The sequence below is a fragment of the Coloeus monedula genome, assembly GCF_965178545.1.
Source record: "Coloeus monedula genome assembly, chromosome: Z".
NCBI lineage: Eukaryota > Metazoa > Chordata > Aves > Passeriformes > Corvidae > Coloeus > Coloeus monedula.
In genome coordinates this window covers 74,295,949-74,322,950 of record NC_138822.1, presented here as the reverse complement: position 1 = coordinate 74,322,950, position 27,002 = coordinate 74,295,949, and the positions used below count along the sequence as shown (strand labels likewise).

The following is a 27,002-nucleotide window of genomic DNA, read 5'->3' as shown; positions in this document are numbered from 1 at the left end:
TATGGTTGGATCTCTCTTGATTTCCTTTTTCCCCCAGCAGAATATCTTTTTCATTTTACATGTGAGCCCCATACTCTCCTAGCTGTCTTATTTGAGTGTAAGCTGTGTAAACACAACAGAAGAGATAGTAAGCCCATAAATCACAGGGACGCAGCCCCTTTACATGGGCTGCTCCTTGTGAGGTAAAGTACTGCTGGGAATGAGTAAGAGTGGGAGAAGCAGGGCCAGCATGAGGCAAAACAAGAAACAAAAGGCACCTAGCCAGGACTGCATAGCAGTAGTAGTGTCAACGTCCAATTTCAGTGTTTTCATAAAAATGTATGTAGTTCTTGCCCACCTGAGGAGTTGCATCCAGCATTATGGGAGTCAGTGTCTCTGTGGGCCTAGAGTGCTATAAACATTTCTGGTGTTCCCCTTTGCCGTAAGTGTTTTTCTAAAGAAGAATCCCAGCCTTTGATTGACTTAGTTTTCTGAGCCAGGAAGTTATGCATGAGAATTTAATTGTTAATCCCAATTCAAAATGTCACTTAATACACCATCATCAGTTCACTTACAGTATTTTCCATAGTTCTAAATTCAGCATTTCTCCACAGACATTATTCTTTTCGGCTACATAAATGCTTTTTAATAGGAACAAATCCTGCAGTTGCGGATTTGTAGCAGGCAGAATGCCCGCAGACTGCAGTGAGAACAGAGATTTCAGGCTGGACCGTTAGGACTAAAGTAATTTCGGACACAGGCTATTTTCCCCCCAGAAATAACTCAAACACAAGTCAAGAATCACTTGACTCGCTCCAGCTAGTGTTAGCAGCAGCCTGAGCTGCCTGATGCCGATTCAGAATTTTTTTCACAGATGGGTTCGCTGAAAACACAGTCCCACCTACAGGCTGAAAAGATGAAATACTGTAACATCGCCTGTACTGCAAACATACCCTGCCACTCAGACTTGCAAACTCTTCCCCTGTCTTTCAAGAAATCTATTATCTTTTTATTTTAAGGAATCTATACTCTTTTGGAACACACCTAAAGGATTTCTAAATGCATCGTGATGTATCTTATGTCTCTTTTTGTGTTTGTGACCTTACCTTCATATACTTCTGTTATGTAAAAAATCAACACAGTTTTCAAGTGAAAACACTGCAGCATGAAAACCCAAGATGAGCCAATCTGATGCTAAAAAAATAAATGGAAAGGGGACATATTTATTTGTTGTCCTTTTAAGTGGCACCAGCTTCTGTGGAGATACGTGTATAAGAACCACAAGATCACAAAACTGCACACAAAACATAGGTGTACATACATACAGATGTATATATACACACGTGCATAGTAAAAACACTTTGCTACTCTTGCTACCTTAACAACTTTCACTTCACAACAGAAAGTATGGTAAAGGCAGACAGGTGGACGTCATTTTTCTTTTACAAATGAAATGCTAGGATGAAAAACCGGCCCCCAGTCTTTTCTTTTCCATAAATAATAAAGGTTAAACTTCTTGTCATGAATGTTTAAGGAGGAACAATACTTCTTGTCTGCTGCTTGCCACTCCAGACAACATGCAACATGGGCAAAACGCAGCTTTATACACAGCAAATGCTAGTTCCATTAGTCATTAATGTTTTGCAGAATACTTTTCGTTCCACTGAAGGCTTTGAAAGGACATAATGATTAGAAGTTGACATCACAACCTTCCACATAACTTTTATTTACAAGAGAGATGTTTTTGCAATTATTTTCACTTAAATAAGTATCCTTACATTTCCTCTTTTCCAAGTAGTTTTAGTTAGGAAAGTAATATTAAGAATACAACTATTGTATTTTTTTAACAGTGTAACCCCTAATGCATTACCTTGAGTCATATTGCCTGTCTGCTAAACTCACTTTCCTCTTCTGACTGGACTATGTTAGAAAATATTCATTTTGTTTAGGCAACCAATTTCTGTATTTATAGACAATATCTGGATATAGATAAGGTCTGAGTATAGAACAGACTTTTATGTTAACTAAACTAAATTAAGAGGATAAATCATCTTGGCTTGGATCCAAGTTGTTGCTGTGATTTTCACTTCTGTTTTCATTTCCCTGTCTTAAACAGATCAGCACTGGATGGTCACTGGAGTGCACAAGATGATTGCCACCTTGTTCCTCATGTGCACCTGCCTCCATCAAACAACCACACCATAGTTTGAGATAAAGAGTGAGTGGTGAAAAACAAACGTCATCTGTGCCTTACCAACATCATGGCATTTCTGTCCAAAGGATTTAAAAGGCTTTGGAGGGCAAAGATCATTTCTGCTTGAGATTTAGTAACTCTACAATAGGTACCCATATTGCCTATAAAAGAAAAGTTAGAAATACTGTCACATGTCCCTCAGAAACAGAGCTGGCATCAGATATCTCACACCACTAACAACCAAAGAGCTGGATTGCTGTTATGTGTCATCTCGTGACAGGGACTATTCCAGAGTCTACTTTCACATGTATTACCATACAAGAGGAACAGAATTCTCGCAACATAAAGAAACCAGATATCTATGTTTTCTCTGGATATTCAACTCTGTAAATTCAGTTTACAAAGTACTATCATCCCAGCAACTGATTGATCTTTAAGAATATTCTGAGGGAAAATGTGGATTATTTTTTAAACCAAATTTGTTCATTGATATGGTTTGTGGTTGTGTCGGCACGGCAGAGCAAGAGATCTGAAACAACAGCAGCAAGACACCAGAGATGAGAGGCAGGAACTCCTTAGTGAAAATTAGTACTGAGAGCTCTGTATATCTTTTCTCTTGTGTGTTAGTTAATGATTAAATTATGGGGAATGCATAGAAAAACCCATTTTTAATACTATTGACAGATCTTATTCCAATGAGCTGATACAAAAAACAGTGTAAATATGTAATTAAATTAAAATATGTGCTTCAGGAGTTCTGTAATTTCCAGTTTATTAAATCACTAATGTGGTTTAAAAAAAGAGAATGTAGGGACTTGGTGGAATACACAGTTGCCATTTGTCATCACATCACAGGAATGGGAACAAATGAGATTACTGAGTGAGGACAAAAGCTCCAGGAACAGATGAGTGGATGGAGGAAAGCAAAGTACAGATCAAAGAGTGGGGTGCCAGTAGTCAATAAAGAGATACTGCAAAGCAAGTCAAAAAAGGAGATCTTACAATTCAAGAAATCCTGCAAACAGGCAAACTGGCCATTTCACACATCAGTTAATGTAATTTAAATCGACCAAGATGGATAAGGACTCAAAAAAATGAAATGAACAGAGCTTCACAGGTTCTTGTTCCTGCTAAAAGGCAGGAACTCAGCAGCGATCACTTCTTCAGGCTGCCAGAAGGAGAGGGGGAGGAAATGGAGGTGTCCTCATGCTCTATGCAAAAACAGAAAGGCCTTTCGGAAGTGTGGCTTGTATTCGCACACTGACAACAGAGACCTCTGGAAAGTGATACATTCTTTACATGCAGTTTATAATTTATTTCTTAAGAGTCTGCTTGTTCTTTCCATTAGTTTATGTTTTGCTCTTGCTGACAGCATAAGTGCTTTTATCATACACACAGAGATAAAAAATCTGCTTGAAAATATTTAACTCATTCTCCTGTATGTGCACTTGTAGACTAAGGCCAAAAGGACATAAGCATTCCTTATATTTGTAAAAAAAAATACTTCTTCATGTCTTTTGCTGCCAAAGCCGACAGAAAGAGCAAACATACACAGTGGTGGAAATGCTAGCAAGAATTAGACATCTTTCTGAAGAAGTAAGCAAGAAGTTCACTTCACTTAAATGTGAAGTTTTCACATTAAAAAAACAAGGGCAGAAAATATTGGTGTTTAATTCTTTTTGTCTTCAACCTTAATTGTTATACTGTTCTTCTTTTAACACCGGACAGATCTTTTTAGGCAGATGAATTTGTCCAATTTAATTTTCTCAGAGGCAGCTGGGAGCTGGTCCAACATAGGACAGAGAAGAGCAAGACCCCAATGTAATTTGTAGCTGAAGTGGGACTATTGGATTACTGTGCAGAACTGCAAAAATCAATTGAACTGCCATGAGTTAAAAAAAAAAGGCAAAAAAAAAGACTTCAGGTCATGCCCATTCTGGCAGTACCTGATGTGAAAGATGGGGCTTTCTGGCTGGGTTCTGCTGCCAGACTTTACTGCCCTTCCAGATATGTCAGAGCAACTGCGTGTGTAATTGCTATTTACCCTCATTCTGTCAGCCCGATTTGAGAGTAAAAGGTGTTTCTGCTAAACTAGATCATTAAAACCGGGCTAGGGAGCAGATCCACAAGAAGAAATGCCAAGAGGCTGGAGGGGGTGATAATCTCTGGTAGAGAAAACAGGTCCAGGTGAGCTGCAATAACATTTCTTATCCCAAGGCAGCTGCACCGGAGACGGCATATTGGGCTTAGGTGATCTAGATGATAAAATACATAAATATATGTAGAAAATATGTAAATTTTACTCTATTTCCTTTTCTTGTGGTTAATCCTTGGTGCCAACATTGAACAGTGCCATTTAAAGGGGTGATTTACCCTATGATGTTTGTGAAAGGAGAGCTTTATGTAGCAGCACAGGCTGTGTATGATGAATGATGCAGTGCTTTTCATTAAAGGGAGAATCACAAGAAGACAGAGCCAGAATCATGACAAACAAAATGGGGAGACATCAGGGAGACAGGAGAGCAATCAGAAGTGCAGCTAGTTGTGATAATAATCAATTTATTGAAACAAAAAACTTTGTATTAATATAGGCTGCATTTATTACTGATCACTTCCATGATTAAATGAAACTGTGTAAAACTAGAAGGGTATTTCAAGCTGGTTCTACCTTGATTTTACCCTGTGTTTGGTTCTTGCCCAAAAAGTCATTAGCTGTTAACAAAATCTATGACCAACAAACTGGAGCGGTTGTTTGAAGCAAAAGAAACAATGTGCTCCTGCCCAGTGCTTTTCCCTTCAAGGAAGTGTACAGAAAAGCAGGACACAGCACAGAATGGAGCTGCTGATCCTAACAAGCCACCAACTGAAGGTGAATGAGTGATACAATGCTGTTATGTCAGCTGAACTGCTCTATGTGAGATGTGAGCAATAGTTCTCTCTGCTCTGCAGGAATACCGTGCTTGTTTGAAGCATCATTGTTTTGAGAAAATCACAGACTGGACAATTCAGAAGGCAAGAACCAGTGTCAGGAAGCATGTTCCCTGAAACAGATTAAAATAATAAGTTTGCTTAGTCTATGAAAGAAAAGAGTGAAAAGATACGTTGTGGTCCTTCCATATGGAGCAGATGTTTCAAAGTTAGTGATTCTGTTCCATGATATTGCCAAGACATCCCATCCCATTCTTCTAGGTAAACTGTGAATAAATTTAAATTTGTCCTCTTGTAATATCATTTTCCTCTGATCAGCACCTAACAATGGAGTCCCTAGGAATCCACCTTGTGGCAGCTACTGCTAACTAAGGAGTTTTCTGTTCTCTATCCCTGTTGTTATAAAATCTTGAAATAATTTACCAGTTTAGTATTATTTCTAGTAGTATTCCAAATACTTCAAAGTGAAAAGGACACAAAGAAAAAAGCTTTTTTATATGACTTGTCACAAGAAGTTTGACAAAATTCAGTTATTGTGTACCTCTTTTCATCAGCTTTCATGTGTTCCGTTACTTGAAGCAATGATATTGGATTATGTCCATGAAACATCACTAGAAAGGGATGTTAATGAGAACATCGCCAGAACATTTGAGTCATAGCTAAAAAGAGAAACCAAGAACAGACTTCTCAAATAAAATAAGTTTCACTGGAAATGTGTGAAATTAGGTCACTACTGCAAGGAAAAATATGGTCAAAGAGAACAAAATCCTAGAATGCAATATCTGATTTCCCTGTGTTGTCTGCAATTTCCTCCCAAAATTGTCAGATGGAGCATTAGCAGGAGAAGATAATGCAAGCATTTTTCATCCCTTGGTATCTGGAGATAGTTTCCAGTGCTACGGAGTATGATGGAGATTGCTTGGAATAAGAAATTGAATCTGGAAAATCAAAGGTTATGGACTGTACCAAGGAAATTACTGGAAAATGCATTTCTTGCTTGTAACTGGATTATGTAGAAAATTCCTCCATGTGCCATGTCATGCCATGGCATGGAGGACTTGGCTCACAAAGAAGATGGAGGAACAGTTCAATCTCAGTAATATTATAGAAACAGAAAATGCTATTCTGAGGGAAAAAATACCAGTAATGCCTATAAGAAAAAAAGGGAATTCCATGATCACAAACATATCTGACAAAACCCACATTCTCAGACTTTGAATTCTGAAATACACACAAAAATGAAACATAATTGTTTTTTGTTTGAAAAAAAAAAGGTTAACAAAAAAGTAGTTTGTATTCTGGAAAATTCCATATATGAGCAAAGAAGTTTTATATAGTGCAATAACTTGGTGATGCTTAATTATAGTAAAAGCTAGTTTTAATTTGGTTACAAAAACCAAGGATGTGTCCAAGATTGTTTGGCAAAAATGTATCACTGTGATTTTTAACATTGTGTTTAAGGACAGTCAAGGACATGTGATTTTAATTTTTTTTTCTTAGTTTATCACCCTCCTCTTCAGTATATGAAATAGCTAACATTTTATTTTCCTTGTAAAATGACTGGTGCCTTACTGTTTGATCTTCACCTACGAACAGGAAATGGAAGGCAGGAGCTCTGGATCCACATCTCACAGCCCAGTCACAAGACTGAGAGTGGAGACCAGAGTGAGAGTCACGACTGCCGACAGCACATTTTTTCTGAGACCAATATCCAAAATAAAAGCTTTAAATAAAAAATAACAATAGTTTAAAGTGCAAATCTTACTGGAAAATAGAATTACAGACTCGGAGGAATCTGCTATTATACTGTGAAGCAGGGGCAGTTTCTCCTAAAGGTAGGAGTCTGGAAAAGTATCTTAACCCTAGATACATCAATTAGTAATGGATTAATAACATGCCCCCCCAAAATGACATGTCTGAGCTCTATGAAAAGAATACAGGAAAGAGCTGAGTTTATTTGAATGCATGCACACCCACTACTTTTTATGATGTGAGACACAATATTGTTGGATCAGCTATACGTATGCTAAAACATTTTAACCAAGTGAACTAGGGGTAAAATTGAGACGCAGGGGAAATGAGACATGAGTTATAATTGGTATGTTTGTTATAAAGAAGCAGAAAGCCAAATCTTGTCTTTATTGAAGGGAGAAAAAGCGGGGGGAGGGAGGCAAGGGAAAATCACCCAGCATCTCTTCTTTAAAAGGCCCAAGGATTCCTAGTAAAAATCTGATGCACATCTGATGTCAAGGAGTAAATCCTGGTTTAAAGTTTCACCTGGAATTTGTAACCTCTGATCTCAGCACCTATAACTATAAGCAATGAAACTGGTTGTCTCCTACATTTGACCAAATACACCTCATTGTGTTTTACTAGAAAAACCTGCCTGGCCATAGAGAACAAACTGACCCTGAGCAATTTGAATGTATTACCTGCACTGCTGCAGGTATGAAGGGGGTAAAAGGGGCAAGTGGAGAGGACCTGCATCCTGGGGAGCACAGGTGGGACGAGGCTGTCTCTGTGAAGTGTGCTTTCAATCTACAAAACGTCTGGGACTTCTTCTGTTAGTGAGGATTTTCTCCCTAGCATGCATGAGTAATTATCTCTCCTGGAAAAAGCAGAAACAAGGCTGGCATTTGGGCAAACCTCTTGGTGCATGAAGACGACCAGACTACATATGATAGTGGCTGTACACAAAGCCATCATGGATATAGAAACAAACCCAAATTGTCTCCTTTTTTTGTGTGTGAAAAAAAGTTATTTTTCTTGTCCTTCTAAAAATACAAGTATTTTAATAATAAGGCACCAAAAGCTGAAATAATATCAAATGTCAAGGCTTAGATTAGTTTTCCCAGCATGTTCCAGTTTGAATCAGGACTTCAGTCATTTTCACAATATTTAAATGTAATGTCAAATTTATTTTTTTATTTACCTTCACACATTTTTCAATTTCTAAGTATACATTTCTAAGAGAGTTATACTGGACTTCTAGGAGAAGTCTACTGCTTTGTTGCATTAGCCCAAGTGAAATTAATACAACAGAAAACTGCACAAAAATATTTCAACTCTCAAACATGAAATTCTCATATTTCTAAGATTTTTTAATTTTGAGATGACAACTCTTAGCTTGAAGTGAGTTTATGGAAATCCACTGGACCTGGAATTCAAATTATGTATTTTGAACTCTCAATGTAAATGGGTGGCGTTCATACAATTTGATTTTCAAATTAATGCAGAGTTTGTGAAATCAGTAAATATTCTACAGTGAATAGAGTTGATTTAATGTACACAAATATAAACAAACACAGACATTTTACAGAAAGCCTAGTGCTGTATTACAAGTCAGACGATTTCCCTAGAACAGATGGTGCAAGTAAATGGTGTAAACGTGCTACATTCATTGCTCTAAAGTTTTATTTGCATTTTGATTTGATTTTGATTTTTAGTTTTCCTAAATGAAATATAAGCCAAGTAACACTGCAATTCCAGTAGAAGTTTCTGACCACATTTTTCCCAACAAACTTCACATGAAGTAGAAACATCTATTCATTGCTGATAATCATTAAAGCACACTGAAATCAATTTACACTATTAGAGCATGGTTGAATTTAGTCGCACATCATTAAATAAGAGCAAAGTCAGTAAAACAGTAATTTAATTTTGTGCTTTCTGTCATAAATTCTATTTCCTAAAGCCAAGAGCTGTGAGCTGAAGTTGAGCTTCTCATCAGATCAGCATGTTTCGCTGCTGCCATCTTGTGGCAAAAGGGACAGTTTCCCAATTGCTTTTGAGATGCTTAATAGCTTTTTCTCTTGATCAGCATCACTATACAATTTTGTTCATTTTGGCGTTACATAATTTGTCTATAAGTTTTGCGATGTTCTGTCTGTTAGACACTTGTAATTTGTCCGCCTGAAAAAGATTGTAGGAGATACTGCAGATATAGAAGTTAGTATTATGAAATATCATTTGTTAATAAACATTGTATTGCTACAAAAGATCACACATATATTATTAAATGTAGCTCTTTAATAAATGTTTTTGCCCATATTTATGCTACTCATACATTACTTTCAGACAACAAATGAACTATCCAGATCTAGGCCTGATTCTGTCTTTAGGTTCCTATTTACAACACCTTTCCATTTTCATGTTTTAACAAATAGATTTAAATATTTGCATTATTTTTCAAGCTCCTGCATTTGTGGTCAAATAGCCCAGTGACATTCTCTTGACCATCCTTCACCACTACATAACCAGTACTTGAAAGCTAAACAAAACTTCCCTTTTTTTCCTGAACCTTTGGCTCATAGCACTTAAGTCCATGGAACCTGAGGTGCCCCAATATCCATCTGAGCACATTTTAGACACTCTAAACTCCCCAATCACTGCTGCAGATGAACAGAAGGCAGTTGTTGCAGGAGGTGGAAGTTGGGTGCTCTGCAAGCAGCAGAGGTCCAAGGCAAGACCTGCCCCGTGATTTACTCTCTTCAAAGTAAGGATGCTATGCCAGGATTTCTTGAAAACATGAAATCTGGTAATGAACATCTTGCTTAAACTAAATTACTGGGTGAGTTCAGTGGTATATTAGTATGCGTAAGGTTACCAAACACACCTAAGGCCTTGGGACTGGCCACTCTGGTAGGCCATAGCCACCTGAGATTGTGCTGCAAGATAGTAACCTTCCTAAATGAAAACATTATTATTAGCGGAGAACAACAGCAGGGAGAGGAGGGAAAGAAGGTTACAGAGCAAAAGCCGTAACTGCTATCACATCCTTTCCTTAGAGGTGTCTGTAGCTTCCAAGCCCCTGAGCTGAGGCTTCCCTTGGGACAGCTGCAGGCACTCCTGCAGTTCAGGTCTGACACAACCACCTCAGAATCTCTTACACATCTTTTTTTTTTTTCCCTCCCCTGGGAAATCAGACACTGATCAATCCTATTTTTTAAAATTTGTTTTAATTTCAGTCTCTTTTGCAAAGAGTACTCCCATTCACTGCTCCATCCCTGACTGAACGTCTGCATCAGGGGGAATCGTAGCTAGGTATACCTGGGTGCTGCAGTCAGTCCAGAGAAGGGTGACGGAGCTGGGGAAGGGTCTGGGGCATAACTCTGGTAAGGAGCAGCTGAGAGCGCTGGGGGTGTTTGGAGAAAAGGAGGCTCGGGGGAACCTTATCAGTCTCTACAGCTCCCCGACAGAAGGCTGTAGCCAGGTGGGAATCTGCCTCTTCTCCCAGGGAACAAGGTACGGGACAAGAGGACACAGTCTTCAGCTGCGTCATGGGAGAATTAAGCTGGGTATTAGGAGGAACTTCTCCGTAGAAAGGGTAATTAAGACACTGAAATGGGCTGCTCAGGGGGGTGGTGGAGTCACCGTCCCTGGAGGTGTTCAAGCAAAGCCTGGACATGGCACTCAGTGCCGTGGTCTATTTGACAAGGTGGCGTTCGGTCACAGGTCGGACTCGCTGATCTCGGGGATCTTTCCCAGTTTAGTTGATTCTGTGATTCTTCCCGCGACAGCGAGCGGAGCGCGGTTGTAGGAGCGCCGGGCCCCACTCGCCGCCCTCAGGGGCGCGGACAGAGCCTGGGCCGTGTCCAGCCGCCGCAGCCCGTCACGGGCCGCCTTCAGTCGCACCAGCGCAGGACGGCGCCATCGGCCCGCTCGGCTCCATCATCCCCGCGGGGCCGGGCCGGGCCGGGGTTGCATCAGCCACGGGGCCGAGCGGCGCCTGCGCCGGGCCGCGCCCGCCCCTTCCCGGGCGGCTCCGCGCGGCCATGGCGGGCGCTGAGGGCCAGGTGCGCCCCGCGGGCCGCGGGGGCTGCGCTGTCAGGAGGCTGGGGGCGGGCGGCAGACGGAGCTGGGTCTCTTCCCGAGGATTTCCCCAGCTCCGGAGGGCGGTGGGATGTGCCCCAAGGAAAAGGAGCAGGGAGCTGGGCTTTGCGGGACGAGGATATCGGGTCTTTTCCGTGGTGTATGGGGCAGGGGGGAGTTAAAGCGCCTTAGGTGTGAGCGACTGCCGGGGCATGACTGAACAGTGCTCGCCTTCCGCAGGTGGACGCTGGGCGAGAGAATAAAGCAGACTGCGGTAAGAAGAAGATGAAGGAAGGGGCTGGCGATGGAGGGCGGTCGGAGGTGAGCAGCCCCTCGGCCGCGGGGGTGGGAGGATGCGGAGTCCTCGTTGCTTCTCTGTGCGCTGCTGGCTTTGCTACTGTTTGTCCTTCTGAAGTATTTTATCAGGCACTACAGTTACATCTCCCACAGATTGCCATGAAGTGGCACTGTTCTGTTTTACACTAAGTTGCATTGGTGTAATAGGAGAGCAGCTCAGATTCCCATAGCTGGGCTAGGTGATGCTTTTCCCTCTGCCCCTTTGCAGCCAGAGGCAGGCAGCAGATCTCGGAGGTGAAGAACGCCTGTGTGAGGTGCTCTTGTCTATTTCGTCTTCGTGGTGGCCCTTCATGGCCCCTCGTGGCCCTGTGACTCCACGGAGGGCCAGCTGCTAGTCAGCAGCAGTCCTGAGCCAAGTTCTTGGCTGTGCCCAGGCGGATAGTCCTGACGTCATTACACGTGTTTAAACTAGAGTCAGTTCCTGTCTGGGTGGCTCAGACTAGTGTTCCCTCAGTTTTTCGACCTAATAAGAAAAACCTGTTTTTACATTGAACTTCTACACTCTTTTCTAGTTGATTTTTTTCTTCACATAGTTTGTTAAACAGGTGTTTAATGGTGTAGTTGTTTGGTAACATATGTGGTTTATTGAGCAGGTGTACACTGGTACAGATTTCATTAAGCTGAGGCCTTACGATATTTCAGGTTACTATCTAGTTATAGCACCTATAGATAGTGTCACATAGCTGCTTATGAAAAGTGTGTCTGTTGTGTTGGCATTCTTGACATGATGTGCTATCAGATTAATGATCTATTAATCATTTTCCTTTGTCTTTATCACGTACAGCTGAATCCCTGGCCTGCATTTATCAATGAGCGTTTAGAGATGTACAATAAACTTAAGGCTGAACATGATGCACTCCTTGCAGAAAGAGCTGCAAATGACAGTAAACCAATCAAAGTTACATTACCTGATGGCAAGCAGGTTGATGCTGAATCCTGGAAGACTACTCCGTATCAAATTGCTTGTGGAATTAGGTATGTTTCTATTCTGTGATACTACACAATCATTTTCAGACAGTGGGCTTAAGGGGATATAGTTTTTTTTGTCGTTTATCTCACGTCTTCTCAAAGCATCTTGTATACAATAAACTGAACGTAACTAGTAGGGTTTTAGCTTTGGAGTGCAATTTTCTTTTGCCTTATAAAGATACAGTTTCTAAAATTAAATAAGAATAAAACTGAGATCTTTTAGACACATCCTAATAGCATATTTTTCCATGCAAGTACTGGTGTTGCATTAAGAATTGATTTGCTAGTAAATTATCAGATGCATTTTCCAGCACTGCAAACCAGTTTGCATTGACCTGACGAAGATGGCTGCTGGGTTATGTTTCAATTGATTACAGAGAAAGTTAACAGTATGAGTATTCTTCACTTTTATTTGCATGGGAGATACCTGTTAAAAAGAGCATTGCACATCTCCAGGTTACTTATACCTCTTATACCTGCTGTGGAGTATTTTTGAGTGATACATCCTGACATTTAAATTGCAAAGATTGGGTGATTCCTAAAGGTGAAAGGCCCCTTTTTTTTTTTTTCTTCCATAATAATGGAATTGGAACCTTTTTTTCACCTCCTTGTAATTGGAACCTTCTTTGGTTTTGTGATTTGGGATCAAGAAAAGGGTATTTTGCCTAGTGGATACAAGTAGTAAAGCTACTGTGTCAAAAATGGTGTTTGATAACTTTAAAGAGAGAAGTTCTGTCTTGCACTGCAGTAGGGTTGTGAAGTCAGGTTTGTACTTTGAGGTTTCTGCCTCTAAGTCAAATATGTGTGAAGATTAAGTATATAGTGCAGTTTTCTTTCCATATCCCTAAAATATAAGTAGGATTTTTCATGAATGTTCAGGACTGGCTAAACTGCTCATTTATTTGAAATTTATTTATGACCTTATATCTATTCTGAGCACTCCTGAATTCTTACTCAAATTGGAGGGCAAATTTGGGGAACTTCTGCTTGCTGATTTCAAAATATAATATACTTACTTATAACTGTATTTCTGTATTTGTTCTGTAGTCAGGGATTAGCTGACAACACGGTTATTGCTAAAGTGAACAAGGTGGTTTGGGATCTAGACCGTCCTTTGGAGGAGGATTGTTCCTTGGAGCTGCTTAAGTTTGAAGATGAAGAGGCTCAAGCAGTGAGTATCTTTTACCAAAATGTTTTTCCTTTCAGGTTTACATTTAACTCAGCCCCTTCCAGTTATTTGAATATTTACTGTGTTAAGAAGATGAAGAAAACAGGTTTATGGTTTAGGTACATCTGTATTTCCTCATAGTTCCTTACCAGAGGGGTTGTGGTACCACAGATAATGTACATTCTGCTGTGTACTTGTAGCCAGGTCTGCTTGCAGTTGTTGTAGTTCTTGTTAAAACTTTGTATTTTCACATTAATATAAAGTAGGTCTTTTGAACTGATGTCTTCAGTACTGGTTGTGGGAACAAAACTGAGTACAAAAATACTTTCTTGTAGAATCATAAAAGTATTGAGTAGGGTGCTCTTTTTCTTTGTGTATGCAATTTGTGTGTATGCAAAAGTATCTACTTTTTTACTTTGGCTACTCAATCAGATAAATGTGTACAGCCAGTAAATTTGTGAATACTGTCTTTAGAAAAAAGTCAGTTGGTACAAGAAGCTCTCAGTCAAACTCATCACAGTAGTCTTGCATTCAAACCAAGGGTTTTCATATTGGCTAAATAACTGTTCCCAGTTTGTGATTTCAATCTGTTCTAACCAAGACAGTCTTAAGAGATTTGTTTTTTGTCAAAACCTCAGGTATTCTACGAGATGGAGTGTCCCATGCATAAGATCTCTGGATTAGAACCACAGCCTTATGTTGAAATCACCTCTTTTGGTCTTTATTCAGATCTGATTGATTGATTAAAATTCATAGAAAAAAAGGTTTCTGAATTAGTCTCCTGACAATAATGGCATAAATCAGCAATAGTTTAAAATATGAATTGTTTGCTACCAGAATGTAAATAGTTCTCCAGTGGTTGTGCTGCTTTTTGGAAACACTGGTTCTGAGGATGAGAGTGCTGCTGGGCAGGTTACTTCTGTTCTGCACAGTGCTCTAATGTGGGATCTGCATCAAGTGTCCTTAAAAGCAAGTGTTTCAGAAAAGGTTTTAAATAAAAAAATGGGAAATGCATTGCGTGTATTCAGACTGATCCCTTCTTTTTTTACTTCTGTCAGGTCTACTGGCACTCAAGTGCTCACATAATGGGTGAAGCTATGGAACGAATCTATGGTGGCTGTTTGTGCTATGGACCACCAATAGAAAATGGATTTTATTATGACATGTTTCTTGAGGAAGGGTAGGTTTTGTATTTTTTTTTTTTAGGTGCTGGGGGTGGCAGTCACAGCAAAATTTCTGCTGTGTGCTTGTTACTAGAACAAAGTCACATGTACTGCTGCACGTGGCTTTGTTTTTTGCAGGGCGTTCCAACTGCAAGTTAGTGGATTGCACCTGGATCACAAATTGCAGTTGGAAGCGAAAATTACTCACTTCTCTGTGTGTGTTTATTTTAGGGGTGTATCAAGTAATGACTTCTCTGCTTTGGAAACATTGTGCAAAAAGATAATGAAGGAAAAACAAGCCTTTGAAAGACTGGAAGTTAAGAAGGAAACACTGCTTGAAATGTTTAAGGTAGGCTGTTCTAGAAGGTTGCTTCTAGCCTCCTGCAATTAGTCTTAAGTATTTGTAACTTCAGTGCATGTTTTATTAGTGGTAGAAGAAAGTATATCAAATTAACTTTTTAAGGTGATGTGTTCTTAGAAGCTCATTTGTGATATTTAACAGGAAAAAAAAAGGAAGTAATTCTTAGGTTCTTGGAAATACGCATTCTGATTTTCTAAAACTGAGAATTCTCATTCTTCCCCGGAGTGAACTAACTAAATTCTGTGAAGCCACATTCTTCATTTACTTCTCAGGAATGTAAATTTGCAATATATTATGTGTACAGTTACGTTGTATTATCTTGTCTGTGGTGATACTGTAACTGCATATGTTGCTGCTCCATTCAGAAAGCTTCATAAAACATTTTTTAGAATGAGGACTTCTAAAAAAGTCCAAACAACACTAAAAGCTGACCCTTTCTCTCTAGTTCTAGCTGCACATAATTTTTCTGGCATTCCTGAGGTAGACATTAATGAATTTTCACTGTTAGGACATAAGGAGAATCATAGCATCATTCTGGTTGGAAGGTGCCTCTGTAGGTCTGCAGTCCAGTCTCATGCACAGGACATGGGATCAACACTGAAGTCAGACCAGGTTTCTTGGGGCTTGTCCATTTGGGCCTTCAAAACCTCCAAGGACAGAGACTGCACACAGTCTGCTCTCTGGGCAGCTTGCTCCACTACTGGCCTGTCCTCCTGTCCTGTCTCTTTTCCAGGCCTGTTTTGGTGCAACATAGCATCAGGTTTGCAAATAATTTAAGTTGTTGGCCACTTCTCTTTCTTAACAGGGAATTAACAAGTATGTGTGTTGCTTTTCTTCTCAGTATAATAAATTCAAATGTCGCATCCTGAATGAGAAGGTCAATACCCCAACTACTACAGTATACAGGTAATTATGCATGGATCATGATATTACTGGATTTATGGTTCTAGGATTAAATATACCAAATAAATGCTTTCCTTTTCTTAGGTGTGGTCCCCTGATAGATTTATGCAGAGGGCCTCATGTCAGACATACTGGCAAGATAAAGACCATAAAAATTCATAAGGTAAGTGCTAGAACTGCCTTAGACAAATGTTTTCACTGCAACACTTCAAATGTTTTGCTGTCTTTGGGCTTAGCCAGGAATGTACTCTGAAATGAGTAACCTAGCCAAAAACTCAGTGTTAAAATTTGTGAAAGGGTTGTGTGCTAGAATGATGTTCACATGGTGTGAAGCCCAGCTAGGTGTCCAGGGCCTGTACTTCCAGCACAGGAGTGTGAGTTTGGCTTAAGGTTTGGCTGAACTGTATCAATTAGAGTTCATAGTTTTTGCTTAGCTGATGATTTATGAATAAACAGTTGGAATAGGACAGCTACAAACCAGATAGGCTTTTAAAAAAGACAAGAGCCTGAAACCATTTCTACTTACTGTATTTACCTTTCAGGATTTTTTCTAATCGGTGCACTGAATTTCACATTAAAATTCTCCTTGTGCCTTAGTTGTTCCACATTAATGATTTGTTAATAATTGCATGCCCTTTTATAGCAGGCAGTAGTAGTAAAATGTGGAGGCTTCTCCCTTTCTTCAATGTTTAATTTCTTTTTTGCATGCAGAATTCTTCTACCTATTGGGAAGGCAAGGCTGATATGGAATCCCTCCAGCGGATCTACGGAATTTCATTTCCAGATACAAAAATGCTGAAGGAGTGGGAAAAATTCCAGGAGGAGGCTAAAAGCAGAGATCACAGAAAAATTGGGCGGGTGAGGCAGCTTCTGTAGTACTGTATTTCAAAAGTATTATGTGGATATAACCCCTTAATTGAAAGCATCTTGAGGTCAGCCTGTACTTGCTGCCACAACCAAGACGTGAATTTTATTTTATTTTCAGTGAGTAGTGAAGTCACCTACTTTTCTCTTGAGCATCCAAGTCCTAAAATAAATAACTTTTTTATATTTTAAACACCATGTTATCCTTATTCCACACATCGATCCGAACAGAATATAAACATTTCAGTCTCCAACCCATGAATGCTCCAGTCCTCTGGCAATGCTCATTCCTACACAGTTTGCTGCAGCCTGTTCACACAGTTCTTTTCTTCTGCATGATTTCAGAGTCTGCAATATATAGCTGTGTTTTTTGGTTGGCTGGTTTTTGGGTTTGTTTTTTTAGATGGACAGCCCTCTCAGATAACTGATAGTCCTGAATAGGGTTAAAATGTCTGCTGCTAGTACATCATGACAAAATACTGAAGAATTCCACATATGCAGACACCAGGTGTGTGCACAGTTTGTAACATTAACCAGCTATAGTTGACACATTCAGTTCAGGTGCAGAGAGCTGCAGTTAGCTGGAGTTAGTTAATTAGAGAGGTGCAGAAGCAGAACTAAACATTTACTTGTCAATGTGCAGAGGGAGCTGTGGGGGCACAGTTGGGAGTTAAGTGTAAAGTTTTGGAGCATCAGTAATGAGTGAAACAGAAACTGAACAATTGCCTTCCCTGTAACTGCTAACAGCTATAAAAATACTAGAGAAATGCATCTGATGTATTGGATATTGCTTTTTTCCCACGTTTTTCTTTTTGAAACTCTTGATTAGTGATGCCCAGTCAGTAGCAATTCATTTGTGAATGTTAAGTCAGAAAGGTAGGGTGCAAATACTAAGTTTTTCAAGTATTATTTTCCTGCAGGACCAAGAACTGTTTTTCTTCCATGAGCTCAGCCCTGGTAGCTGTTTTTTCTTGCCAAAAGGAGCTTACATTTATAACACGTTAATTGAGTTCATAAGGGTAAGTAATATCTTTTGGAAATCTTGTAGGAGAAATTGCGTAATTTAAAAAGCATACATAACAGCCTGCTTACATTTAACAGTATTAATAGCCCTTCACTTCAAGTTACCTTTTAGTTGTGTAAGCCATGGAACTAAAGAAACCTGGTTTCTTTGAATTGCTCTTGTCCCAGTCTCTGCAAAGTTATGTTTTATCAGTAGTTTATACCTGCAGTTAAAGCTGTGATAAAGGTGCTTTGTAATAGGAATTCTTTGACATCTAATAGTAGAGCTAAGCTCATATAACTGCTGTTCCATTGATGCATATTGATTTGGTTTAATAAACTTACTTAATTTGGTCTTGTAGACCTGTTTGTTTTGAAAATATATGTAGGAAAAAATTCTCATCTTCCTGCTGTAATATTTAAAGTCTGTGTTATTATTGTATATTTGGGCTGAAATGTAATATATCAAGGGTCATTGAGTAATTAGAGACTGCTGCATTGCTTGCAGGGAGGAAACTTGTTCTTGCTTACTACAGAGAAATTGTTTGGAGGAAGGGTGGTGGAAGGGATGTATCCTGGCATGCCCAACTTGAAGTTTTGTCTTCTTTTCCCCCTTCCCTTCCTAAGTCATGGGACTTCCATATGGCAGCATTTTTATATTTTTATGGCTGCAGATGGAAGTCTGTGATTACTTCTGCTTTCTTTATTACTAATTTTATGTACTGTGTCTGTTCTAGAGTGAGTATCGAAAACGTGGATTCCAGGAGGTTGTCACTCCAAATGTTTTCAATAGCAAACTGTGGATGACTTCAGGGCACTGGCAGCATTACAGTGAGAACATGTTTTCCTTTGAAGTGGAGAAAGAAATCTTTGCTCTGAAGCCTATGAACTGTCCAGGACACTGGTAAATACATAGCAAATTCAGTTTACCAGAGGTTGTGCTGATTGAAAAAAAAAAACCAAACCCACTCTGCTTCCTTTGCCTGTGTAATTGTAAAGATGGTTACCTTCAGTTATTCATTCTCTCAGGAATGATGTAATTATATGTCTTGCTGTCTACATGCTCTCTTCACTTGAGACACTGAGAAATGTCATGTCATTTTACCATCATTAGAGTGACCCCATCATTACTGGGGCATTGTCAATTTTGTGGCAGTTCAGGCATTCAGCTTTTAATGCTCAGTTTTAGGAGCTGTTTCGTCTCCTCTCTGTGAAGAGGGGAAAGCCTACCAGCTATAAAAGGAGATTGTTTTCCTGACAAAACTAGTTAAGACTGATGGCTCTATCCAGATTACCGCAATGGCCTCATGGGCATGTGCTTCATCACTGGCTGCTTCTCCCTAGCTGTTCTTTGCAGAATTTTGGTTCTCAACGAGCTGAAAGTAATAAACTTTTCCTTCAGCCTTATGTTTGACCATCGCCCGAGGTCGTGGCGCGAGCTGCCCCTGCGGTTGGCGGATTTTGGTGTCCTGCATCGCAATGAGCTGTCGGGAGCTCTCACAGGACTCACCCGAGTGCGCCGGTTCCAGCAGGACGATGCTCACATCTTCTGTGCTATGGAGCAGGTAGGGGCTGCTGCTGGATGAAACTGGGTGTTACAATCAGGTTAACTGAAATTTCCATATTTGAGACATTATTTCTATCATCATCAAGATTGAAGAGGAGATAAAGAGCTGTCTGGAGTTCTTGCGTACCGTGTATGATGTCTTTGGATTTTCGTTTAAACTGAATCTCTCTACTCGTCCTGAAAAGTACCTGGGAGATATTGAAGTGTGGAATCAAGCTGAAAAGGTAAAACGGTAGTTTTATGAACCTTTCAATCAATGTAAGGCTGCATATTCTCTAAGAACTTACTGCCTTCTGGTAGGTACAGTGAAGCTGGGCTGGGCATGAGCAATATAACTTTGATAACTGCCTTCAGTTCAGTCTGGCTGCTGTAAATAGTTTGCTCTCAGTATAGAGGCAGTCTCCATGTCAGAATCGAATTAACTCTCTCTCCTTGTCTTTTTCGATAATTAGAAAGGAGGAAGAGAATCAATTCTGGCAGCCCCTGTAATAAGACTTAAAGACATCTCCCAGAAGTGAGGCTGAAAGGGATGGGGTTGGCCCCTGCAGGTGCAGTGCTGGGGAGAAGATAAGGCAGGAATAGACATTTGGTGTACCAGGGCAGATTACATCTCAACATTAACTAGAAACTTTGAATCTAGTATAGAAAGTTCTTGCATCTTAGCTGATTTGGCCTCTTCCAAAATGACTGCATTAATTTAGTGTGTTTAAATTTGGACAAAATTAATATATTTTTTTAGCTGGTGCTTTTCCAAAACTTCCCCTTTTCAAAAAATAAATGTGTTTCAACAGTAACTGAGAAGTAGTGAGAATTTGATGGTGTCACCTATTTGTAGTAGTAGTCTGACCTGATAGTGTAACATGAAAAGAAACACTTGAGTCTATGTGTCCTCTATCTCCAGCAACTTGAAAACAGCCTCAATGCCTTTGGTGAGAAGTGGGAGTTAAACCCTGGTGATGGAGCTTTCTATGGACCTAAGGTTAGTGTGTTGCTAACCCCTAGCTGGATTTGTCTTTTAATTCTGTTTGGATAAGGTAAAAGGCTGGGATGAGGAAGAAGGGATTTTTTTTTTGTTTTCCCATTTTAAGACGCTGTCTGACTGAAATTTTCTGTTTTTCCGGATACATAAACTCTAACATACTTGAGAGAAAAATAATCATCTGTGAACCTAGTTTTCACATAGTTTTAACTGCTTTAACACTCATTTAATTAGTTAAACATGAATAAACTATTTGTCTACTGCTTAAACAGCTGACTGGTTTGGTGAGTGACATAAACACAAGGTGGCAGTGTAAGATCTGTTGTAGCAGAGCAACTTCTACATTAGAAATAATCCTTTCAGCAATAAGTGATTCCTAAGTCAAGAGAAAATCAAAAGTAAACTTCCTGGTTAAACAAATTTTTATTCCTTTAACTGCACAGTTTTGAATCTGCATTGAGTTACTGGGGGGTTTTGGTATTTTAAAAATCCCCACACATTGATCATGTGAAGTTGTTGGGTTTCTTAAGGACAGTCTCCTCAGTTTGGACAGATTAAGTAGGGCTTTTTAGAAATTTCATTAATATCTTTGCACATAAGGGCACAGAGCATGATGAAATTGGTTTTAAATCTTTCCTTAATATGCCTACACTACATCTGTGTTTGTGTTCTCATCTAGTAAGCTGGCTCTGATTTCTCTATTTGTATGCAAATTGAATCAGTTTCTGTTTATGTCTTGTAGGTAAAATGTGTTACAGCAGCTAAGATTTAATAATTTCCTCATTTGATTGAAAGAAGACAAACACACAGGAACCTTTGTTAACATTAATTAACCTTACACTTGCTCCTCATAGTCTGGATTTGAAATTAAATTAGGTTGTAAAATTTTTTTTTTTTTTTATTAGAAGCTCTTTGGTGGCTAGCTGAATTCTGATAAACTGAATTCTGGATGCAAACTGAAAGACATTTAGATCTTGAGTTGTTAAAGCACTGATCTATTTGTTTAATACATAAATTAAAATAAGACATATAGCCTGGTATATACTGGTAAAATGATGAGTAAGTGAGCAATGTGATAGATAAGTAAGGTCAGGACACTAGAAGACTACTGTTTTCAATAAGTCTTTTCGAAGTTGTATCATAAGTGTACTCAGGATTTAAGTGTTAGATGCAAAAGAAAGAACAGGCTTGACTCGTAGGTCAGAAGAGTTACTAATTATTATGAGTTCCTGCTGGTAAGTGGACTGTTTAACAGGTTATAGGCTCGTATTCATGCCCTGTATTTGTAACATAAGGTTCAAGTACTCTATAATAAAGAATGCCAGTTTGAGGCTGAAGAAGTCTCATTTGTGGAGAGGCGTGTTCAGCTCTGCATTTATGTATTCACTCAGTGAAAAGGCCCATGAAAGTCCCAGACTGAAACTCACAAATTACAGTCAGACATTAAATGTAGTTCTCCCCGATATATTATCTCTCTAGTTACTCACCCTGTTTTAGCTCTAACAGTTTTTGCATCAGAACCTGCAAATCACTTAAAGCCTGATGAAGGCTGAAGTAAAACTATGCTGTTTAAGACTACATATTGTTCCTCTGCATTTCATGAGTGAAACCTTCCATCTTGAAACAACGAATTTGCTTTTAGAAGGGAATGCTTGTCTCTTAACTGTTGTAGAAGTTCATGTGTTTTTGTTTTTCAGATTGACATTCAGATTAAGGATGCCATTGGCCGCTACCACCAATGTGCTACGATTCAGCTTGACTTCCAGTTGCCAGTCAGATTTAACCTCACCTTTGTCAGGTAAGCACAAGGCTGGTGATTTTAGTTTCTGTGTAGTCTAACTTTAGTGGCACTTACAGGCATAAGATTGCATCAAAAACCTTACAAAAGCGTTTCTTTACAGCCATGATGGCAATGACAAGACGAGACCAGTTATCATTCACCGGGCTATCTTGGGATCTGTGGAGAGAATGATTGCCATTCTAACTGAGAACTATGGAGGCAAATGGTAATGTTGAAAAGTCATTATTCCAGTTTGAGCAAACTCTTTATGTAGGAGAGAAATTAGCCCCAAGTACTGGAGAGTCAGGAGGGTCTGTTTGTTCCATTTGCTAGGGTGACATGCCTGGGAATACCACAGGGCAATTTCTTCTGAACCACCTTCCTTAAATATGAAATGATTCAAGATTTCATAGATTCTACACGATACTGCTCATGCAGGTGCAGCATACAGCTAATCTGCCCAAGGCATGTGCATCCCAACTGCTTTTGCATCAGGACTGTCTTGTAAAGAGTCATTTTTGTAGCTGATCTGCTTTATCTATGTTAATACCCAGTGGGAGTGACCCCTCTTATTATGACTGAAAAGGAAATGTTTTCCTGTGCTTAGTTAGTAATGAGCTCAATCAGTTAGGCTTTGTTGTCTGTTGTAAAACACAACATCAATCTTCAGTTAGCAAGTGCTCCAGCCCATGCTGAAGTCTTTTTAGACACTCAGTTCTTTTGGGGAAGTAATTGTTAATTATTGTAATTGTAAGGCTCTCGTCACCTCTGAACCCAATCTATGCAGCTGGCTTTAAGAGTCTCTTGTGTGGCTTTTATTCCTCTCTATAAATAGTATTTTTCATACTGAAAAAATACTGGAAACTATATAAATTTGTTTTGTTTGTTTATTGAAGGCCACTCTGGCTGTCCCCACAGCAAGTAATGGTGGTACCAGTGGGACCAGCATGTGATGAGTATGCCCAAAAGGTGATGTATATGGTTTCAGGGCTTCATTTTCAGTATATTGTATTGATCTGAAATACTTGGTTATTAATGATTAATAGTATTTATCTCAGAGAAGTATTCCAAGTCTTTGCATATGCCATTGAGTTATTTTTATATCACAGCAACAATTAGCTGCTGAAGTTGTAGATGTATCTTAAAAATAACCTGAGTTAGATTTTGGATATGTGAATAACGAACATTGATCTTTGTGAGACTTTTGTTTTTGGAAAACTTAGTTTTTCTCTGGCTCACCCTTCAGCTTCTAGTCTCCTATGACTGTGTGCATCTTGCAGAGCAGTAAGAGAGATGAAAATGAGTCTTTACGTATTTAGCATCCAGAACACCTTTATCTGTAGTTGTTTCAAGCACATTCTATATAAATAAAATAGTCTGCAAAATTAATTTAAAAATCTCTTTTAATCAGTAAGGTCCACCATCCTGTTGCCTTTTACAGTATTAAACTAAAATCACTACTCAGGCCAAACATTAGATGTTCATATCACTGCTTACTTACTTAGTGTTTATATAGTTGCATGATAACTGACATATTTTAATTCCTTGAACTGGGCTCATCTCCAAAGTCTAAACCCGTGACAGTGCCTTTGTTCTAGGGTTCAGATAATCTGAAATGGTTTAAATCTACAACTCGTGAATAGTTCATGATCATGAATAAATACTTTTTTCCTTAGGTCAGGCAGCACTTTCATGATGCTGGATTTATGGCAGATGTTGATGTAGATCCTGGGTGCACGCTGAACAAGAAGATCAGAAATGCTCAGCTTGCGCAGTATAACTTTATTCTGGGTAATGTATTTGTTACCTTGTACTGGCTGATCCTTTTTTTACAGGATTTGATCATTCTGTGAGTGAGGCAGAGAGTTGTAATCAGTGTTTTAGATCAATTTGTTCCTAGGAGTCTCCACTGCAGAGAGCCTCTCCTGCTGACATCATAGGCATTCCTGTCTTGTATAGCTGTCCCTGAAAGGAGACACTGTGACCCCAGGCATTGCTGATACTTTTGAAAAAGATTTTTGCTGTCTTCTGGTCAGCAGTGTGGGGATAGATATGAAGTTTCTTGTCCTTTATCAGTCAGATTTTTAAGTGATTTTCTATCCTCCCCATAATTTATGCTCTTGCTTCTACTTCAGTAAAAGAAACATGTTTTCACGGCATTCAGCTGTGGTATACTTCTGAACTAGGCTTGCATGCATAAGAGAAGCCTCTTTCAGAGAGAGTGAAGCCTCTTTCAGAGAGAGTGGTATGGAGAAAAATTAGAAACTCATCCTGAAGTACATGATTTGAAGCAGCACATTAGTCCTGTCATGTGAGTTGGTGGTCTAGCATTGACCTTAAAACCATCTGGGATCCATTAGAGTACAAGGAGCCTTTGACAGAGAAACTCTGCCCTCCACGATTAATTCCTTTTCCTCTTGGTTGTTTCTAGTTGTTGGTGAAAAGGAGAAGGCAAGTGGAACAGTGAACATCCGCACCCGAGACAACAAGGTGCATGGGGAAAGAACCATTGCAGACACTGTGGAGAGGCTGCTGCAGCTGAAAGGCTCTCGTTCCAGACAAGCTGAAGAAGAATTTTAACACCATCTGCTCTACCTGGCATATAAAGAATTTGTAGTTTTCCTAATTTAGTTAACCACAGAGTTTTTGTTCTGAGCCAGATTTGAAGTATATTTCACATTTGGACCTCTTGCTCATTTTAATGGGGATCTTTCTTTAGTCAGAAATGCCTCTTTGTATAAAAAAATCAAATTTTTCAAAAATGTTTGAGTAAAGTTTTCTGGCTTCTAACCAATGACAGATGAAGCAAGATGAAATGACTTTCTGTGACTGCAAGGGAAGATTGAAACATTAATCAGGGATATCTGTGGCATTCCAGCTGCCCTGTTAAGAATAACATACATTTTGATAACAGATGTTTTTCATGCAAGTTTAACAATAGACCTCAGGCTTAAGAACCCACATAGTAACCATGTGTTGCAGCAGCAGCTTCTGGAGCATCTCCAAGAGCAAAGAAAATTATACCTTGCCATCCTGTCTCATGGTCTCACACCAATTGAGTATATTGACTCTCCAGAGCTCCCAGTTACCTGAACAGGGACATGAACAGTGGCCTCCTGCTTCCGTAGTGGTTGGTTACTCTGGCAGCATCTCAGCTCCCACGGTGTGGCACTCCTGGCTCCTGTGGGCCCATCTGCCATGGAGCACCGGGTTGCTAACCAAAGCCTACTGTACCCTCCTCCAAAGGCAGTCTCTGAAATGTGCTGGCTCTGCAGGTAAGGTCCTTGGAGCTGTAGAAAGGGGATAACGCTGTCTGGAAAAAGCAGGGCATAGTAGGGCCAAAGAAGCAGCTAAGAAAACCAGTAGTATTAGGAACAAAGGGTGTTTCTGTTCATGTCTCTGAGGTGTCATTACAGTAAGGGCGTCTGTCACAGCAGAAAGAAGAATGTACTGAACAAAAAAAAGTAGTGATTATTTCTTTAAGACAAATGCTGCTTTCCAGTTTAATAGGTACTGTCCCATCCATGGAACGCTTCCTTCACATAATTAGCAGCCCTTCCTATCTTACTGCTGAGGGATCACATAAATTGATTCTGGGTTTGGTTTGGGGTTTTTCTCTGCATTTGGCTAACAAGAGGCAAATGTCTGTTACTGACAAAAAATAAAATCTTGGTGTGAGGATTTTTTGTATTTCTTTTATTTTATTCATCTTAACTAACCTGAACAGCTTGAAAAAGTGCTTGATAACAGTTCATTTTAAAAGAAAGTTATTGCTATAGCCTAAGCAAAGATCAGACAAGTCTGAGGACAGGTTTGAACTATCTCACCTTTTGAAAACCTCCATGTCTTGCCATTTCCATTATTGTCTGGGCAGAAGCATTTCATCCTGCCTTTTATCACCTATTTTACTCAGGGGTGGTGGTCACATTTTATCAGCATTTGAACCCTTAGTGAATTCAGACTCAGCAGACTGTAACCCCAGCAATTCTCAGCAAAATCTATTTCATCCTCCTTTTGTTCATGGAGATTAAAGGTTCCATCTAACTGCTGTGGGGGGAAAAGGGGGAAATTGATTTTTCACTGCCTTGCTGCTTTCAGGGTTACTTTCGTGAGGGTTGCTATTTTCTGTATTTTGCAGTTGCTCTGCTGAGGAGTAACTTTTAGCCATGCAGTCGCTGCAGTGGAAGCAGACATCAGTTACACCTGGGGACTTCATCACCTGGTGAAGCAAACCCAGTGTAGATACCAGTTCCGCAGGGTAAAGGAGCCGCTGCTCTGTTTCTCTCTAGAAATTGTGCTTCATACTGCCTTTCCACTGATGTATTTGTTGGTTTTCAGAGAGCTCTCCTTTCCTTTTGTGGGGTTCCTGGGCACACCAGCATTAAACTGCCCAGGTTGAGTAATGAGAAACCAATGCTGCAAAGCAGCAGCTACTGCTGTTTATGGCACAGCAGGTATCAGTCTTGGAGAGGCTGTCCTACAGCAACCTCATTTACTGAGACTGCTCTTGAATACCAATGGATATAACATATATCCATGTGGATATAACCAATGGATATATCCATTGTTATACCAATGTTAGAACAATGGATATGTACTATATGCATACATGACTAGAAACACCCGGAACATGATCCAGCAGAGTGCAGAGCTCCTGCAGGGTGTTGACAGAACTGAGTGGTCTGCTTCCAAATCACTTGAGTGCCACCTACGCATGTGCTCTGCTGTTTTCATTTCTCCAGCTGCCAGCAGCTGAGGATGTGCACAGAAGCAAAACTGGCTCTGAGGCTGTGCTCCCCCAGCCCTTTCCCTGCTCAAGCAGCAGCCTTCAGCAGTGTTCCTGATGGCTGCATCTGGCTTACAGACAATGCCACAGGAGTTCAGGGCCATAAATCTTCCTCAGCAGCTGAAGGCTAGTTCAGCACGTGCCAAGATACGTCTGGTATGCAAATACTACTGTAAGTCAATTGTCTTATT

At 39.8% G+C, this 27,002-nt stretch overlaps 1 protein-coding gene across 1 annotated transcript; it reads left to right on the top strand.

The window, feature by feature from the left end:
• Nucleotides 1-10,862: 10,862 nt before the first annotated feature.
• Nucleotides 10,863-24,651, top strand: TARS1 (threonyl-tRNA synthetase 1). Its single transcript, XM_082301932.1, has 19 exons — nt 10,863-10,896; nt 11,153-11,233; nt 12,054-12,244; nt 13,286-13,409; nt 14,465-14,586; nt 14,801-14,918; nt 15,772-15,836; nt 15,918-15,996; nt 16,545-16,691; nt 17,618-17,716; nt 18,437-18,603; nt 19,102-19,264; nt 19,353-19,490; nt 20,168-20,245; nt 21,943-22,043; nt 22,147-22,251; nt 22,922-22,994; nt 23,702-23,816; nt 24,457-24,651. The coding sequence occupies exons 1-19, from the start codon at nt 10,876-10,878 to the stop codon at nt 24,603-24,605; spliced, it is 2,136 nt and encodes a 711-aa protein (XP_082158058.1). The 5' UTR covers nt 10,863-10,875; the 3' UTR covers nt 24,606-24,651.
• The last annotated feature ends 2,351 nt before the right edge of the window (nt 24,652-27,002 follow it).